Consider the following 17,862-nt stretch of genomic DNA (forward strand, 5'->3'; position numbering starts at 1 on the left):
ATCTGTCATTCCAAATACCTCTCCACACCCACACAGAATTCCACAAGGAACCTTCCAAGCACATGCTGACAGCACTGACAGAGCAGAGCTGGTACAGCCCTGCTTTCCAGTCTTCTTGGATTAATCAGCACTTTTCTGATCCTACTGCACATTGCCCAAATTAATGCAACGCTGTTTTTAAAAGCTGACAATAAATTTAGCTTTCCAGAAGCTTAACATTCAAAGGAGTGTGGGCAGCAGGGTGAGGGAGGGGATTCTGCCCCTCTGTCCCCTCTGGTGAGACCCCACCTGCAGAGCTGCATCCAAGTCCGGGAGCCCAGCACAGGAAGGACATGGAGCTCTTGGAGCAGGTCCAGGAGGCCACCAAGACTATCAGAGATGGAGCCAGGCTGAGAGAGCTGGGGCTGCTAATCCTGGAGAAGAGAAGCTCCAGGGAGAACTTAGAGCCCCTTCCAGTGCTTAAGGGGCTCCAAGAGAGCTGGAGGGAGACTTTCTGCAAGGCTATGAAGTGATGGGGTACAGGCAAATGGCCTTAAATAGAAAAGAGTAGGTCTAGGTTAGATATTATGAAGTTTTTTTACAGTGAGGGGGTAAAACACTGGACCAGGCTGCCCAGGGATGTGGTGGATGTCCCATCCCCAGAAACACTCAAGGCCAGGTTAGACTGGGCTCTGAGCAACCTGATCTAGTTGAGAATGTCCCTGCTCGTTGCAGCAGGGCTGGAATAGATAACCTTTAAATGTCCTTTCTAACCCAGATTTTACTGTGATTCTATATTTCACTATTCCCTATCCTCAGATGCTCTGGCAAAGTCTAAGAGCCCCCTTGGACCCAGTTTTTGTACAGTTAAACACTGATGCAGGACGTTGACTTGAAGCCATCTACAGATCTAGATGTTTTCAGAAAAATGTCAAAGGGCTATTGAGATTAGGTTTAAAATGTTATTTTGCATGTATGTCTCATCTAAGGGTATCAAGAGTATTTTGCACAAGTAAAAAAGGCATTCCAAAGCCCAAGGGTACTTTTGTCTTACTAAACTGATTATCACTATACCATATAACTTTTTGTTTACATTCCAAGATCTGTAATTTTCAATTCTTGCTACCTTTCTCAGATTCTCGGAAGGGAAGCACCTACAAAATAACAATACAACCATGCCTTGTTATCTGGCACAATTCATGCAGACACACAGCAGAGGAAAGGAAGGAAAAAAAGTAAATCACACCAATTTTCTAGCTCTTATACTAGATCAGGAATGATTTTGTACGTTTTTTACATACATCTATTTGATGTTTGAATCGCTGCACTCCAGTCTGGTTCTATACATCAAAGAGTTGCACTGCCTCAAAGCACACATATCACTGTACATACATAGAAATGAGATTTGAATATGCAACCATTGCTGTAAAGAGCTGACTTCATCAAATATACTAACCCAGCTTTGACTCCTGTCAGTGCTCACAGCTTCTTTCCACAGAGCTTTGTGTGACCAAGCTGATCCCCCATTACTAAATCTAGTAAGAATCTATTTTAAATCTAGTAGGAATCTATTTTAAAGAGGAAACCCAGTAGATAAAAACTCATCCAATTAATATATTTGCATTTCCTTTACAGATTGCAGTAGACACACCAGAGCAGCTTCATCCCATGCCCATTCTCCTACAACTCTTCAAGCTTCTGGCTTGGGAGGAACTGAGCAGCAATAAAGCACATCTGGCCACTCCACACTTGGATAGCAGCAAGTTCAACTACTGGCTACCTGTCAGTAGTCAGGATCAGGATTGTGTAGCCCAGATCTGCTCCAGAGTAGCCATAGTAGATGTCTGGCACCTTTTGTCCAGATATTGGCTCTAAATAAAATGGGTTTGAAAAAGAGAGATTTGGAGGTGAGCGTGTGGAATCACATCTGGAACTGAGGTTGGACTGACAAGCCTGCTGCCCTTTTCAGGCAATATCCTTCTTGGGAAATGGCTGGAAACCAGGAATGCTGCTGAGGATGGCAAGGGATGTTCATCAATAAGGCTTTAATACTCTGTCCCCTTGTGCAGCTCGGTGCCAGCATAAACAGGCATTTCCTTTCTGCCCCCAGCCTTCTCAGCTGTGTCAATCTGCAACACAATGCAGCTAACAAGATTACAGAACCGATCTGGATTTAAAACAACAGAAAAACAATCATTCATTTTAACTTGGATTGAGTTTGCCAAAACAGTCACACCACCTATGCCAGCACAGCTACGGTGGCAGCATGAGAAAACAAACAGCAAGAAGGAAGCTGGCACAGCTGCCAGCTGAAACACGTGTCTTAACCAGGATAGCATTTGAATTGCAGACCATTGCACTGCAGGATCCTTCCATTCCTCCACCACAAACGGGATCTGCAATCAAATCCTCTGCTCTCTTGCACCAGCAGGTGAAAGTACAGCACGGATTGAGTGGGAGAGGCAAACAGGAAAGGAGATGCAACACACAACAACACAGTAACACAGCTCAATTAACTGCTTTAGTGAAGACCCAACTGAATGTGCTTCAGCCCTTCCCCTAAAGCACTCAGTTTAGGGAGCAGGCCAGAATACACAACCTTCCAACCTGCACACACACACGCCTTCTGCCTGTGAGGAGTAAGGTTTTGCAGGTGGGCAGGGAAGCTGCTGAATTTGCTCTGGTCTTTTCGCAAATTCGATGGGATGTAGCCAATGCTCCTTGCATTTAGGGTTTTTTAAAGTTAGATGATATCTTTCCCCTTAGCTAAGGATGTACTTTGTAAATTCAGCTTTTTGAGTTCTTATTCTGTCAACCTTAAGGAAGCTGACATTTCAAGGTGGTACTGCATAGAAAAGGAAGAAAAGGACATTTGAATTGTGAACAGGTTAAGAGAACCCCAAACAGTACCTTCATTTGTTCAAGAGCTCTAACCATGCTTCTGTCCAACTACAAAAATAGGGACTAATCTGACAGGTTAAAAGTTTTAATGCTCTCTCTATCCACCTTAGGTTTTAGACAGTATAACAAAACTGGAAGGAAAAAACCTTTGTGATAATCAAGGTACAACACATGTCTGGCAACAACCTGGTTTGATATCTGTGGTCGTTATTTCCACATAAATAATGTCTTTACTTCTCACAACTACTAGTTAAGAATCAAGGGCAAGCTTTAAAGGCTGGAAGTTTTGAAAAAGGTGTAATTGATGCAAGCTGGGCACCTCTGGGGTGGAAAAGGAGACTGCACAGAAGAGCTGCACTTCAACAAAAGTCACCTGTAAGGACTCACACAACGTTTCCCAATGCCCATTTTCTAAAAATCCCAGATCTGCTCTACCTATTCAATCTCCTACATGCACTGCAGTCTTTTTTTATTTTTTCCTTTTCCTTAATTATGTTCTTCAACCACATCTGAAAACAGAGGTGATTTTCTCCTAAGTGCTGATCAAGACCCAGTGGCAGTGTTTACTTTCACGGTGCACTTGAGACCAAAAAATTCCATCTCAGCAACACCCACCTCCTCACATGCCACACCTGAGGCTGTGAGCAGGGCAGAGAATGCCCTGCATTCTCTCCAAGCCTGAAGCCTGGAAATCCCTTTGTGCACAAGCACCTAGACACCACATCCAAACAAGCCATACCAAGATAAACAAGGAAGATAAAACAACTTTTCTTCCCCTGGCAAATGTTTGGCTGTGTCTACATACACATTCACAGGAGGAGACCACTGTTTGCACATTCATAAAAGCCTTTTCTTTCTTTTGGAAATGAAGCATGTCTTTAGTGTAACACCAAAGAAAAAGAGGGTAATGAGTGCATGCCAGTTCTTTGAAATCCAAGAAAGCACTTCCCAGAACTGAGAAGCTGCTCTTGCATCCACTGCAGAGCACAGCCTTCATCCCTCTGAGGAAACAACAGTCTTTGAGGGACTAAATCCATCCAGAATAAGCAGAGGTCCAGAGCCCAAAGCTCTCCTCAAAGCAAAGCCTATGTGTAGCCACACTGCTGTCTTGGTGAAAGGTATTTTAAGACAAACAGCAAGGAAATCACAGTCCAGCCTTTTAAGGGACTCCTACAGAGAGCTGAGTTCTGCTCATATGAGCTTAGCCCCCTGATTTTTAATGAAAAGTGTTTCCCTCCATGACCAAGGAATTTTATAGAAGGTATACAGCTAAATCATTTGTTTCTACTCTATGCTCTAGGATTTTTTTTTTTAAAGAGGAAATGGCCTTTTCATCTCTGCTGTGACTGTCAAACACATCCTTCATTCACAAAGGCAAACTGCACTTTGTTTCAAACAGAAGATGTTAGGAACCACAGATCAGGAAAGAAAATTCCAACTTTACTTTCCCTGGGTACATCCCATAAAGTCCTCTGGCTTTAGCAGAAGAAACACCTTTAATTGGCTCATCTGGAGATTTCAGACCAAGTCTGACTTCCAACATTGGGAATGTACCCCAAATACTGGAAATGTTCCCCAGCTGTCACCCCAGCAGCTGTGCTGACCAGGGAGTAGTCTTGGAAGACCTTATTTCTTTTCCTTTTTGCAGAGTTGTCTCAAAGACATTCACCTTTGAATATTCCTTCAGAGCTCCTTGGAAACAAACCCAGCTCCAGACTCCTCCCTCAGGCTGTAATTCAGCAGAAATGGCAGACGTCTCCTCCACAAAAGGAGGCATAAAAACCTTACAGGCTATTTTAATCTTAAATTATTCAGCTTGGTCGAACAGCAGTCATTCCAATGGAATGCAGGCTTGTACTCCAACAAGGGTTTACTGTTTCTAAAATAAATGTCATGGTAATACATCAGTGCTAGACCTTTACTACCTGCACATTCATATTCAACAGTCACTGTCCCAGTTGAACAAAATAACAAAAGAAGGACATTTGCTAAAAGAAGGAAGTTTAACAGCTACCCATCAGAGCAATACAAAAATACCATTATTTTGGAAACATCTATCCAATTAAAAGTACATGTAAAAAATAAAAATTAAGGCAACTAACTGTTACGTGCCTGTTCTTTTGATCCTGCTTTTATTAAAAAATGGCATATTCTTGCTTTAAAAAATTATACATAACTGCCAACTGAACTCAGCACTAAATTTCTTAGCAATTCCAGGTTTTGTATCCTTAAAGCCCATAACCACAGGTATTCCTGAGCTGGAAAAAACCCAGATTTAATCTCTGCTTTTGTTTTCCAGGGTTTTACATACTTCTCTGGAAAGACAGCCTCCATTTAAAGTACCACATTAAGAGCCCTGGACGTTTACCCACAGGAGAGGTTTGCAAAGTCAAAAATGTACTGAGACATAGTTTTCCTCCTCTTGTACCAAGTAATGCACTTTATGAAACAAATCAATCAGATTAGAGATAGCAAACCACTAATATTTAAGTTAGGGAGCAAAAACATTTCAAGTGGCACCCAGAAAAACTTTATTCTACATAAAATAATATATGCAATTGATGATAATGATTCCTGTTGTTGAACCTCTGATCTGTCCACTCACCACATTATCCCCCAACACAGATAGGAGCTTTCTGAATTGATAAGAGACAGATTTTCTGATCATCACCAAGGAAAATCCCTGGATTTCACAGGTCTGTGTTCAAGATCACAAGACCTCCTCCACTGAGGAATGCTCTTGGGCCTTTGCACATGCAGCCATGCTAGGAAATAAACACTGGGAAAGGCAGGTAAGCATACAAAACTCTTCAATTTTTTATTAATTTCATTTTCTCTTGCACAAAGGAACCTTAACAGAGGACAGAAGGAGAAAACAAGTCTCCTTCACTCTATGACAGCTCTCTCCCTCCAGCAGAATCGCATCTTTGCAGTGGAATTTGAAGAACTCTTGGAAGGAAGGAGCAGATGGGGACCTGCTTCCACAGCAAGTACCTCACAGCAGAAAACAACCCCACACACCACCCACCACCCTGCAAGATTCTGCTCTTGGAGGATAATTAAAAAACAAGCAAACCACAAAAGCATTTGACATGTTAAACTAGGTTTAGTTACAATTCAGATACCACAACACCTCAACAATTTAACGGATAAATGCAGAAAAGGTAAGATCTCAGCATTAGAGAGGATGTAAGTTCACAACAAAAAAAGGGTTCTCAAGCATATATAACATTTCCACAGAACTCTAAAATTACAGATACTTATTCTTTAAAAATTCACAAGCTTTGGGGTTTTTCCATAGATGAACTGAAGGACAATATTGTAAAAATACAAGCAGCAGGTGACTAGCAGGGGGAGAGGATGGCCAAACAGACTGTCTGGGGGGAAAAAGGGGACTCTTCAGAGCTCCATTTTCCCACACTATAGGGGAATAGGATTCCAAACAGTATTTCTTTCTGTAAGTGATGAACACATTATATTTAAACATTTTAAGCACATAAATACACACATCTTACAATTAAATGCATTCATTTCTTATTATTTCTTTAAAACATGCAAAATATCATTTAATGTCACTTTCGTCACACAGGTTGGTACCACTTAGAAGTTCCTGAATTTACTGAAAATATACAAGATTTTTAATATAAACAATTAAACTTTTGTGTTTGTTTGCTTCTAGATTTCTACCTCCTATTTTTAAGGTAACACTTCACCTATAGATGACATAAGAATGCTGAAAAGGAACTTACTCTGACATCAGTAGCGTCTCCGTGCCGGATGATGCTGGCCCACGTGGTCGGCTCGCTGCTGTTCTCAAAGTAGTGGAAAACCTTCAGGACTCGTTCCATGGCCCCTGGGGAACGTTCCATCCCAGTACTGAGGTGAGTCTTTGCACCTGAACTTGGGGTGTGATTCAAGTTTGGGTCAAGGTAAGCTGCTGCCATGGTTTTGCTAGATGCTAGGTATCTGTCATATTCTAGGGAAAGGGAAACAAAAAAGAAATTCATTTTAGTTATGCATGAATCTTATACTTCTTCATACAAGGCATTTACCAGAAAACCATGAAGATTCACTTCCTTTTTGGAAAGCAACTAAAATATTTATGCATCTACAAACATAAAAACCTACCAGAGTAACTGAAAGCCCCTTGGAGCAAGTGATCTGAACTTGAACACCACAGTTATTTACAGATGTGGTATCTTTAGCAAAACCTCTTCCGTTTGTTTCTCAGGGACTTAACCCAGGTCCCTGACAAAGCCTTCAACACCAAATACTAGCTTTCAGTTCAAACAGTTTCCATCCCTAAAATCTGCTACAACAAGCCTCTAGAGGTGTAAGGAAACTCCAGCACTGAACTGGAGGCTCTCCACTAAGAAGCCACACACCAACACCAGGCTCTCCTATTTCAAGCCTAAAACAATGAAATTTTCACTCCCTTTGTGCTAGTCTGGGAACCAGTGGGACACAAACCCATCCAGATCTAAGTTCATTATTCAGTGAGGAACCATTTAGATCACAGCTATCCCTCCTCTCAGCAATTCCTGAACAAGTGGCAAAGTTTTATCTTCCACCAGCCCCATTTCAAAGTCTGATGGCAAAAGGCACAGACCCTGGTATGAGTCTGCATGTCAAAGGAGAAAGAAGAAAATTGCCTCTTGGCTACTGCTCCTAATTAGTCAGCCACAAGCAGATGGTGTCTGAGAAATCAATGCAGTCCAAGAGAAAAAGAGCAAAGAGTACCTCCTCCTTGTCTGCCAGGCTAGAGCATCATTCCAGTCTGCTGGCTGCAGAGAGCAAAGGACTGCAGGGCTCTGCTCCAGGCCTTGGACAAGTGCACAGAGCTTTCCCTACCTCCTCCTTCTCAGAGAGCACAGCCAGTAGGGAGGCAGTTTTGAAAATGTGAAGTTAAAAATAAACTAAACTTGATCTTTTTGGCAAAGTGCTCTGAATGTCTTCCTGGTAGTAAACTGAAAGGCTGAGCCCTGGTTTACCTCCCTGAGAGGCACAAGAGAGACCCCCAGCTTCCAGCTGAGCTCCTGTAATGCCTGGCTGCCCCTCAGAGCTTCAGCCCTGCCACCTGCCACAGTGCTCTGCTGACCTCCCCAAAAACTGGCTCAGAAAACTACTGGGGGAAAAAAAATCAAAGCAAAAAACCCAGGTGACTTGGTTTTCAGGACTGGCTTAGTTCCATACCTCAGGAACAGGAAGAGAAGCAGAAGCAGCAGCGATCAGGGTGAGGGAGAGCATCTCCCCTCCAGCAGCAGCTGTGATAACACCAATGAGCTCAGCTAACAGGAATTAGCACCAGCAATATCAAGGCTTGAGATCTTCAGACTGTAGACAACATTTGGAGGCTAAAACCGGACTGAAAGTCTTAAGCATCTGTCTAATTCAGACCCACCAGATAAAGATGAAACAATAGCCCAGCTAGGCAGGATGTCTTCACCTCTTGAATAAATGGTTAAATTGCATTCATCCAAGGGAAAGGTAGGAACCTAAACTGGACAAAAGGCCTCTAATGTCCTGCCCTCAGGGAAAATGGTAAGAGAAGCCAAGGAGAAGATTCTCCCAACACTCCCCCAGTGTCTCACCCATGAGGGACTTCCCCTACCTGCCAGAGTTTCCCATCTCTGAAAACTCAAGAAACCACTACAGCTTCATTGTTCCTCTTTTCTGGCCAAAAAATACAATTAATTAAGCTAACCTCAGACCCACATTAAAGCCTCTCCTCCTCTTCACCTCTCAAGAACAGACACAGATCTGAAAACTCCTGGAGCCCCTCAGCAACTCTTTGACTTCTCCTCAGCAAAGGAGCCTGTGAGCTGTTTTCACACAAACATTGACTTTAAAGCTGAAACAGGCACCAAAATTTCCCCTCTGGCACACTATCACCAAGACAACAAGACTGTACAAGCTAAAAACTGCAGGACTCTTTTCCTGTAAGGTTAAAATAGCCATTGCTAAATCCCAAAGTCTGCAGGGTAGGGAGTTTCACCAGGACAAATTCAGGCAGATGAATCCCAACTTTCAACTGTTGGAATGAAATTGTCCTACTCTTTGGAATGAAATTGCAGTTTGCAGGCTCAGACAAGGCTGCTGCCCTTGTGCAGGATGCTCTGCATCCTTCTTTAGAACAACCCACCCTACCTCAAGGTCACTGGTGAAACTGCTGAGCTTTATTTAAAGTTTACATAAGCCGACAGCAGGGAGAACTGCTACAACACAAAGCAAAAATGAGTCATTTCTTCACAGAGAACCAAAAGAATACCTGCTTTAGTATTAATTCACCACACTCCATCCACTTAATACACACATTCATCAGGTTTTATGTGGCTGAAGAATGGCTGTCGAGGGAGAAAAGCTATCGGGGAAACACCAAACCAAGCATTCAGATGTCTAGCCATAGGCTTAAAAATCTACAATCTCTACCCCTTGGGAGCAGCAAACAGGAAAGCAATGCAAGACTCCAGTACCTACACACTGAAGTGTCATTTCAATGGACAGGCAAAATACTATTGCAATGTTTCTATATTTATCGAAATGTGGAATTAGACATCAGACTGACAGTACTGGGTATGGGGTCAGTTTTCACAAGGTTATGTTTCACAGAGGTTTTTCAAAGTAAAACAACCCCCTCCACAAAATTAGAATAGCAGTCTTCCTTCAGAATTTGATCATCACTGGTTCCTTACAACTTCTTTTAAAAAGCCCAGTGTTTACTCTATGAAGCACCAAAGCAGCAATAAATCTGATAGCTGCAGGTATAGAAACACATGCCATATCTCTGGTTATGGACCTATTAACATTCCCATTAAAACCAGCCTCTGGGTTTGAGCTTGTAATGTGACTGTAAAACTCTGCCCCAGGCCAAAACTTTGTAAAACACAGCTGCTGTTAAACAACTATTTTACAAGAGCTGCCGGGTTGTTTTACGATACAAAGAAAGCTCAGATAACACCACCACGATGCTTATTTGGGCTGTTCTAAATTCAAACCAGACTGGTGTGTAATGCTGCAATTACACATCTCGGTTTAAATTAGCAGTTTTAATCCTCTTCGTATTAAATAGACAGGTTGTGTGTGCTACCATGGGCCAGAAACAAGCTAGAGTCAACTAAAATAAGGCAGGTTTAGATTACATATAAATCAGAAATTTTGGACAGAGCAACCTGGTCTAGTGGAAGGAGCTCTTGCTCATGGCAGGGAAGTTGGAACTAGATGAACTTCAAGGTCTCTCCCAACCAAAACCATTCCATGATTCTATGACTTAATTCTGCTGTATTTTATTGGATCTTGTGGTGTAAAAAGCTAATGGTCTAAAGTCAAGCACGGTCACATTTCTTTGTATGCAAGGCTCTGTGCCAGCATCCCTTAGAGCTTCCAAGAGGAAAGACTATTGTTCTCCAGTGCTTGCACTTCAGAGAAATCCCTGTGATTTCTCAGTAATGTCAAGGACTATTCCAGGGTTGGGGGAGGAGCAGAGCAAAGCAGCCCTGGCCTTGGTGATACTGAGTGGGTCTGCTGAGATGCTGCTGTTGTTACCAGACTACAACACAAGATGTATTCTTGCTCAGATGGTTTTCTTTACTGTGGTGGAAGTACCTGAAATTCAGGCAAGTTGAATCTGTCTAGAAGTCATTTCCTCTCAGTGTGACTCCTCCTGACACATTCCCATATTTGCTGACTATATCAGAAACAAAGTCAGTGTTGTGACTTCCAGTAGCACAATCAAAGTTCTAAGTCACGTTTCACTCTGAGCTTTGAGTACTCAGAAATTAAATCATTTTCATTAACGAGACAGTCAAAAGTCATTAAAAAATATTTAAATCAATTAACTGCAAATTGGTTAATAAAGTGATAGTAGAGTCATCTCATAAGGAAAATGGTTTCAATGCAAATAATGTCTTCAACATCAGCAGTTTGATAATAAAAAAATAATTAAAAAAATAAACAACACTTTCTCTTATTAGTGTTGGCTGATGGCCAACAAAGCAGTGCTAACAAGTTCATGTTACAAGGAACCAAGCTGTAATTATTCACATTATTCTCACTGTGACTCCACGTTGTCCTTTGTAGATACCATGAAATCTTATTATTCTTTAACCTCCACATTCTGATCCCCATCTTAGGCCTGAAGGCATCAACATCTATGAGCTAAAGCCCCTTCCAGGTGGCATTTCTGCAGAATAACTTGGCCCATCTGAATTCAAACCTATACAAATCTGAAAGAATCTATTAAATCTATTAGAAAAGTTAAGAATCTATGAAAATACAGTAAGAATTCAGAGTTCGTTTCATTCTCTGGTCCTGGTGTAATAATCCTCCTGTGAGACTTAAAATACTTTCAAATATTACTTAATTATTAAAGTAAATAAAATATTAGATTGCTTGCACCTTTGACAAACAACACTGCTTTACTGGACAGACTGACTGGAAAGCAGTTTTCCAGAGGACCTGGATGTCTTGGTGGACAACAAGCCAACCATGAGGCAGCAAAGTGTCTTTGCAACCACCAGGCTCCTGGGCTTTGTTACCATCCTGACACGAGAGACGTGGACACTGTGGAGACAGTGCAATGAAGGAGCACAAAAACAGTTCAGGAATTTGAGTGTCTGTCATACAAGGAAGGGCTCAGAGAAATGGGATGGTTTGGCCTGGGGAAGAGAAGTTATGGGGATCTTCCAAAAGTGTACAAATGCCAGTAAAGATGGGGCCAGACTGCTCCCAGTGGTGCCCAGTGAGGACATGAAGGGACAGAACAGGAATTCCCATTTTAAGTATTAGCAGAAAGTTTTTGCACTACACAGGTGGCTGAAGGCTGCAACAGGTTGCCCAGAGGTTGTGGAATCTCCATCTGTGGATATTTAAATCACAGCTGGACACAGTCCTGAGCAACCTGCTGTAGGCTGACCCTGCTCAGAGCAGAGGCAGAGGAGGAGAAATCTCCACAGGTGCCTTGCAACATCTGAAATTTTGTTATTTGGCAATAAAAAAACGAAATTAAGGATTTATTTCACACTCTAAAATCATAAATTATCCAGAATACATCTCACATCAGACAGTAAATATCTCATACATTTCAAGCTCAATCCATTTTCACAGCTTGTATTAAATCCTGCTGTAACTCACCTTGCAAATATTAACTTGACTATCTCAACCCCACAGACAGGAAAGGTGTTAAATACAATTTTAACTACGATCCCCATGACAAAGCCTGTATTTTTGGGACCTGTGTTTAGAGTCAGCACATTGCTGACTTTTGGTACTCCATCACCTGATACAAGCACATCCACACCACAGCAGAGAAGCAGCAAAGGTGCCAGGTGTGTGACAAGTCCTTTTTGCATTTCCTTGATGTCAACATCTTGTTACACATTTAAGGATGAAACCTGGAGAAAACCATTAGGTTTGTGATTTCAAATATGGGACAGATGAAGAAAGAAAGGAGAAGGGCTATTTTTTCCTTTTATCATCACTTTAGCCTTCAAAGACATTCAGTAGTTTCAGCTATTTCCATAAGTCACGTTGGAATGTCCCTATTTGTTCCCTGCTGAGTTTATTTTTCTTGTACTTCTTCTTTCAGCTAATGCTGATGTTCAAAAGCAGAAGAAAAAAGGAGCAATCCTTTGTTCCACTTTACCCTGCCTTTCAGCTATGTTCACTGTTTTTGGTAATATTTGCTATGACTACATCCAAGAACACATTTATTTATTTATTTCTCTTGCTGCCTCTTTTTAATTTCTTCCTGGTCACTGCTTTCTACCTACTCCTCCAAATATATGGACTTTTAAGTGTAGTATTTGCAGCTAAAAGCATTTATCATGGCTCTCAGGTCAAAGTATAAAGCCAGACACATTAAAACAATTTTAAAATTAAGTTCATAGTACCTACTTTGGCCTAAATCATCTCACCAAATACTTCACTGTATCAGTATGAAATGGTAAAACAGTACTGGCAATTCCATTTCTTCCCCCTCAGGGAATATTGCCTGAACAGTTACTAAATCTATGTCTCAATACAGTTCAAAGATAATACAAACCAAAGTCAAAACAAGTTTAGCAATACAAATTGCCAATATGGGAACATTTATTTCAATTATAACAATGTTTTAGGAGATTAAATGTTCAAGGGAGCATGAAGGAGGAATTCACACACCGCGTGAACTACAAGACCCACATGAAGCAAAGCAGTATGACAATCCTGGGCCTGTAAGTGCAAGGCAAGTGTAACTCACTAAAAATCAATAATAAATAAAAATATAAACAAATAAATGTATCACCTAAATTAAATGAATCAATGGCATATTCCCTGTACAGCTGCTATGGACAAAGGCTGCTGAAGAACTCAAGAGTGGATTTTGCTGAGTGCCAAAGAATTTAGAACTCTGAATGGATTTTGCTGAGTGCTGTTACTGGTGTAGCTGCACCTTGGGACGAAGGGACTGAGGAAGTTTCAGGGGACTGATCAATAGTTAAACATTTGTCCTGTCAAGCAGCAATTTTCCAAATGTCCCAAGATGTCTTGTACTCGCGCACCCTGCATTCAAAACTCCACCCATCCTTCTCACTAAAAATCCCACAGGATGAAGTCCTAATGTACCTTTAAATACTCAGTTTAACCCAATTTTATTGAAACGTTACATAATCTGTGCTATCAGCAATTCCCTTTGGAGTCAGCACCGTTTTCTATTTTTAATATTAAAAAATTAAATAGTGAGGAAACATCAGTTGTGTTGGGAATACAAGAAAATCAATGTCTGTACAAGCTTTAATTAGAACACAGTATCCAGTTAGATACTTGCCTAATTTCTCAACAGCACTCTGAACTTTCACTGTGGTCCCTTGGCACCACTGAAATTCAAATAAACACTAATCTCCCCTTGCATTTTCTGTTGCTTGCTTCTAGCAAGCTCTAGAGAATTAGAGGAGTGCAGTTTTATTTCAAAAGGCACCAGAGAAATGAGCAAGTAACAACTGTGCCATTTTAAAATAAAGATTTAAATTAATTTCTATGTATTTTGAAGCTGCACTACTTGCTGGCAGCAGCTCTTCCTACGAATATTAAAATAAGAGACTGAATGAAGCTGTGTGAACTCAAATGATCTTTTCTAACACTCCTGTCTGAAATACTGCTCCAAGGAGGTCCCACATAGCCCAGCTCTTCTTCCAAACAGCTTTAGAAGCAAATACAAGCAGGAGAGTTTATTGTTCTTCTAGAACAGTAAAAACTAATGAGAATTGGTGATGATGCAAGTGTGCTTCTCTGAAATTAAAAACAAGAAGTGCCTGAAACCAGAGGCAGCAGAGGAGAGCACTGAGGTATCCCAACTATGCACCATCAAGGCTTAACACATTTGGCTTTGGCCAAATTTTACCTGGGATTTCCTGGTTTTACATTACTGAATGACACCACCCCAGTCTATAATTCAAAATGTTCCAGCTATCTTTTAATGTTTAACCCCCTTTAATAATTTTAACCGTCAGATAAAAGGCACTTAAGTGCTCAGGAGGAACAGCATGACAACAGCCCCGCTGTTGCTGGCAGGGCAATGGCCTATTAGAAAATTCAATGACCTGTAAAAAGTTTTCCTTAGGCCTATTCTGGCTCAGGTAACAACAGTCTCTGATATACATGAAGAAATGCAGAAAAACATGATTCTTTACTCTGTACTCTGGCTAAGTCAAGTTAGAAGCAGATAAACATACACTGTAGTTCAAGATTTTTATTAAAAATAAAACAAAAACCAACAAAACATAATAAAGCCTTAAATAGGTGATTTAAAACACCTAACCCACTCCAATGAGATAATCAGGGCCCTCTTCAGACTTCTGGAGTCAGCACCAATGATTCCATACTGCTTTGTATCAGAACACAATTTATGGATTCCCCACCAGTGCTTTCATCCCAGGTGGATGCTCCTGACATGCTGTGTAGGGCTGAATCCAAACTCAGGACTCACCATCTCGCTGCAGCTGGAATTCTCCCTTGGACATGGTCCCTTGTTCCCACACTCTCTCCAGAAAAATAGGGACTTCTGTACTGTGCACTGCACAACTAAGAGAATGGCATTCAATGCTTTTGCTCTTTTTAATCCTAATGAAGCTCTGAGGTTTCTTGTGGGGTTTTCCACTGAATGTGTCATTAAATCTCTGAAAAGAACCAACAGCACTGAAAAACTCTGAAAATTGGCATTATCCAAGAAAACAACCTTGGTGTCCACCCAAAGCATTTTTCAGTCTTTTACCTTCAATCTACTAACACTGTTCAGGCTACTGAACCCTTCTTGAGTTTAGATTAATTAAAGCATGTCTAATATTCCACAGGTCCTGAAGTTCGACATTTATGCTGTACTGAAAAATAAGGAATTCACAATTTTAAGGGAAAGCTCTCAAATAACTCAATTGCAATATAAAGAGACTTCAGAATGTGTGTTTTGGGGGTTTCCTCAACATGCAGTAAACAGAGAGGAGTCAGACAACAGCTTACCAAAGAACTGATGTTAGAAAAACTAATTCATTTTTCCTAGAACCATCTCCAATATGTATGTCTAAAAATTTGGCTTTGCATGAGACACAAATGACCAGAAGAGTTAAAACTTCTAGAAGAGCTGAAGAAGGTAACAGCTGCAATTAGACCACTCTACTTCCAACTGAGTCACTATTTGCTGAAAGTTTGCACACCAGGGGAAGAAAGCCATTCCAACTGGTATTAACCAGTCAAAATATATTTAATTTAGGGCTTCCTTCAAGCAAGTTCTCTGAAAGTGGAATTTAGCACTTAAAATGATAAAATATTGGGTCTCTGGTAGAAAAATTAATTACAACGTGGAAGAGGTGGGTTCAGTCCCCTAAAGCAAGACAAGCTTCAGTACAATTAAGCTTCATCAGTTTTGTAGTTTCCAATTGTGGAAGGGATCATGCAGGAACACCACAAGAATAATCAACCACAGTACATGTGCTACTGTTTTCATCTCCTCTCCAACCTCCCTGGGTGAAAACCTCATCATGCTTTGCAACACATGAGCCATAAATACCACACAGCCTGTGCCAAAACCCACATCAGCCCCTTCCACTAAAGCAACTGTTTGGGTTGCTCCATCTAGTCCATCTCATCCCACCTGAGATATCCCAGATACTTATTTGTTGCTGACAGTTATCTAAATTCAAACAACAGGGAGTGAGGTCAGAAATATCAGAAATATCTAGTTCAACTGCTACACATTTCAGAACCAGAAGAAAAATCAAGTCTTTGCAGGTTCTGTGACAGCCCATCCGTGGTGAACTGGCACAGACCCAGCAGCACTGAGGTCCCAAACCACCAGAGTGAGCACATCCTCCTCATGGCAGGGGAGCAAAGGAGACAGGGGATGACTGGTTTGACATCTTCACGGTGGAGAAATTCAGGCACACCTGAAAGCATCAAGTCAGCAGGTTTCACTAGCCCCACAAGAATTTACTGCACGTTTTTAGAATATATTTGATAATGGACAGGTATTAAGTAAGAAGCTCATAAAGATGCAACTTACTTTGCAGTGCATTTTTCTTCTATTCAGTTATTTCCCTGGAAACAATAAATCAATTCCCACCACCACAGTGATGAAATATGCAATTTGTGTGCGACAATCTCACCATTTGCAGAAACAGCAGGTGGTAATAAATTAAGTTGGTGTTACACAAACAAGACACCTCCATAAGCTAACACCACATGCACAGAGAGGTATCAATCCATCCCCCTTCAAGTCTCTATTAGAACATACAGGAATATTAATTGGAGAGGGGGGATGCACTAGAACACATGCAGTTTTTAAATGCTGAATTGACTTGGCCTGAGAAAACAATCCAAAAGGATCTGGCAATTAAAACACCTTTGCACACGAGCTTCAGGAGTTCTTACATATTTGCAATGTATGCTCTTAATATGCTTGAATTTATTTCAAAATAAATACTTGATAGTAGCTGGAGAGAAAATAGAAGAACAATCTCCTTCAGCAAGGAGTGTGTGTGCTTTAATATGTATGAAAATATTTCTGCACAACACCAGAATTTTGTTGTGACAATACACCTTCCACACCACAAACGTGCAGCAAGTCAGAGGAACCTAGGTCAGAAGTACCAGGAAACACTTAAATCCCTAAACAAATTGAACAGGAGCTACTATTAGGAAAAACTACGCAAATTGGTAAAATGAGGAAATGTTCTAAATAAAGAATTCAGTATTTCATCAGATTACCAATTTTAGCCTGAAATTGGGTCTTTGGGATCTCTGTGACTTAGAAGAAGTCCTGTCAATGCTGACTAAAGACAAGGGGTGGGTGTCTTCAGCATCACACAACCCCTTGCCAGTAGAGAATTATGGATTAAGTTTTTCTATTTTAGCCCCAAGGTTCAACAGAAAAGTCAATGGAATTTCCAGAACATCTTCTGCACTGTCTAAAAGTCCAGAGAAGCACAACTAAAATAATGAAGGGGCAGAGCAGGAGCCTTGTGAAGGGAACCTAAAATAGGCAGAACTCCAAATGGGAGCTTGATCAATATTTACAAGAGCCATGAGGATGGATAAACTGGTATTAGAAGATTCTCTGAAAGTCTCTAATGCAGTGGACACTGAAGAAATACAAGGACAGGCTGTAGACAACAGTCATGCTCACACAGTGTCCTGAGAGAGTTACAAGAAGGAGATGCTGTCCAAAGAGACTGAATCACTGACGGGTTAAATTATTTTTACATTAAGAACATCCATAAAAGCTTCACTTTTTGCCACTGTTACTGAAGCTGAAATAGGGAATTATGGAATGGTTTGGGTTGGAAGAGACCTTCAAGTTCATCTCATTTCAACCCTTGCCATGGGCAGGGACACCTTCCAATATCCCAGGGTGCTCCAAGCCCCATCCAATCTGGCCTTGGACACTTGCAGGGATGGGACATCCACAACTTCTCTGGGCACCCTGTGCCAGGACCTCACCACCCTCACAGGGAAGAATTT

General features: G+C 41.2%; 1 protein-coding gene across 9 annotated transcripts in view; it reads right to left on the minus strand.

Moving 5' to 3' along the window:
* The window catches only part of PTK2 (protein tyrosine kinase 2), a 187,792-nt gene that overhangs the window by 98,359 nt on the left and 71,571 nt on the right, over positions 1 to 17,862 (minus strand). For all 9 annotated transcript variants that reach the window (XM_064398565.1, XM_064398550.1, XM_064398557.1 and 6 more), the window contains one exon: positions 6,630 to 6,856. In XM_064398565.1, coding sequence (XP_064254635.1) covers positions 6,630 to 6,824 — 195 coding nt within the window. In that variant the 5' untranslated portion in view covers positions 6,825 to 6,856. The remainder of the gene's footprint in view (positions 1 to 6,629; positions 6,857 to 17,862) is intronic.

Source organism: Passer domesticus, chromosome 1 (genome assembly GCF_036417665.1).
Source record: "Passer domesticus isolate bPasDom1 chromosome 1, bPasDom1.hap1, whole genome shotgun sequence".
NCBI lineage: Eukaryota > Metazoa > Chordata > Aves > Passeriformes > Passeridae > Passer > Passer domesticus.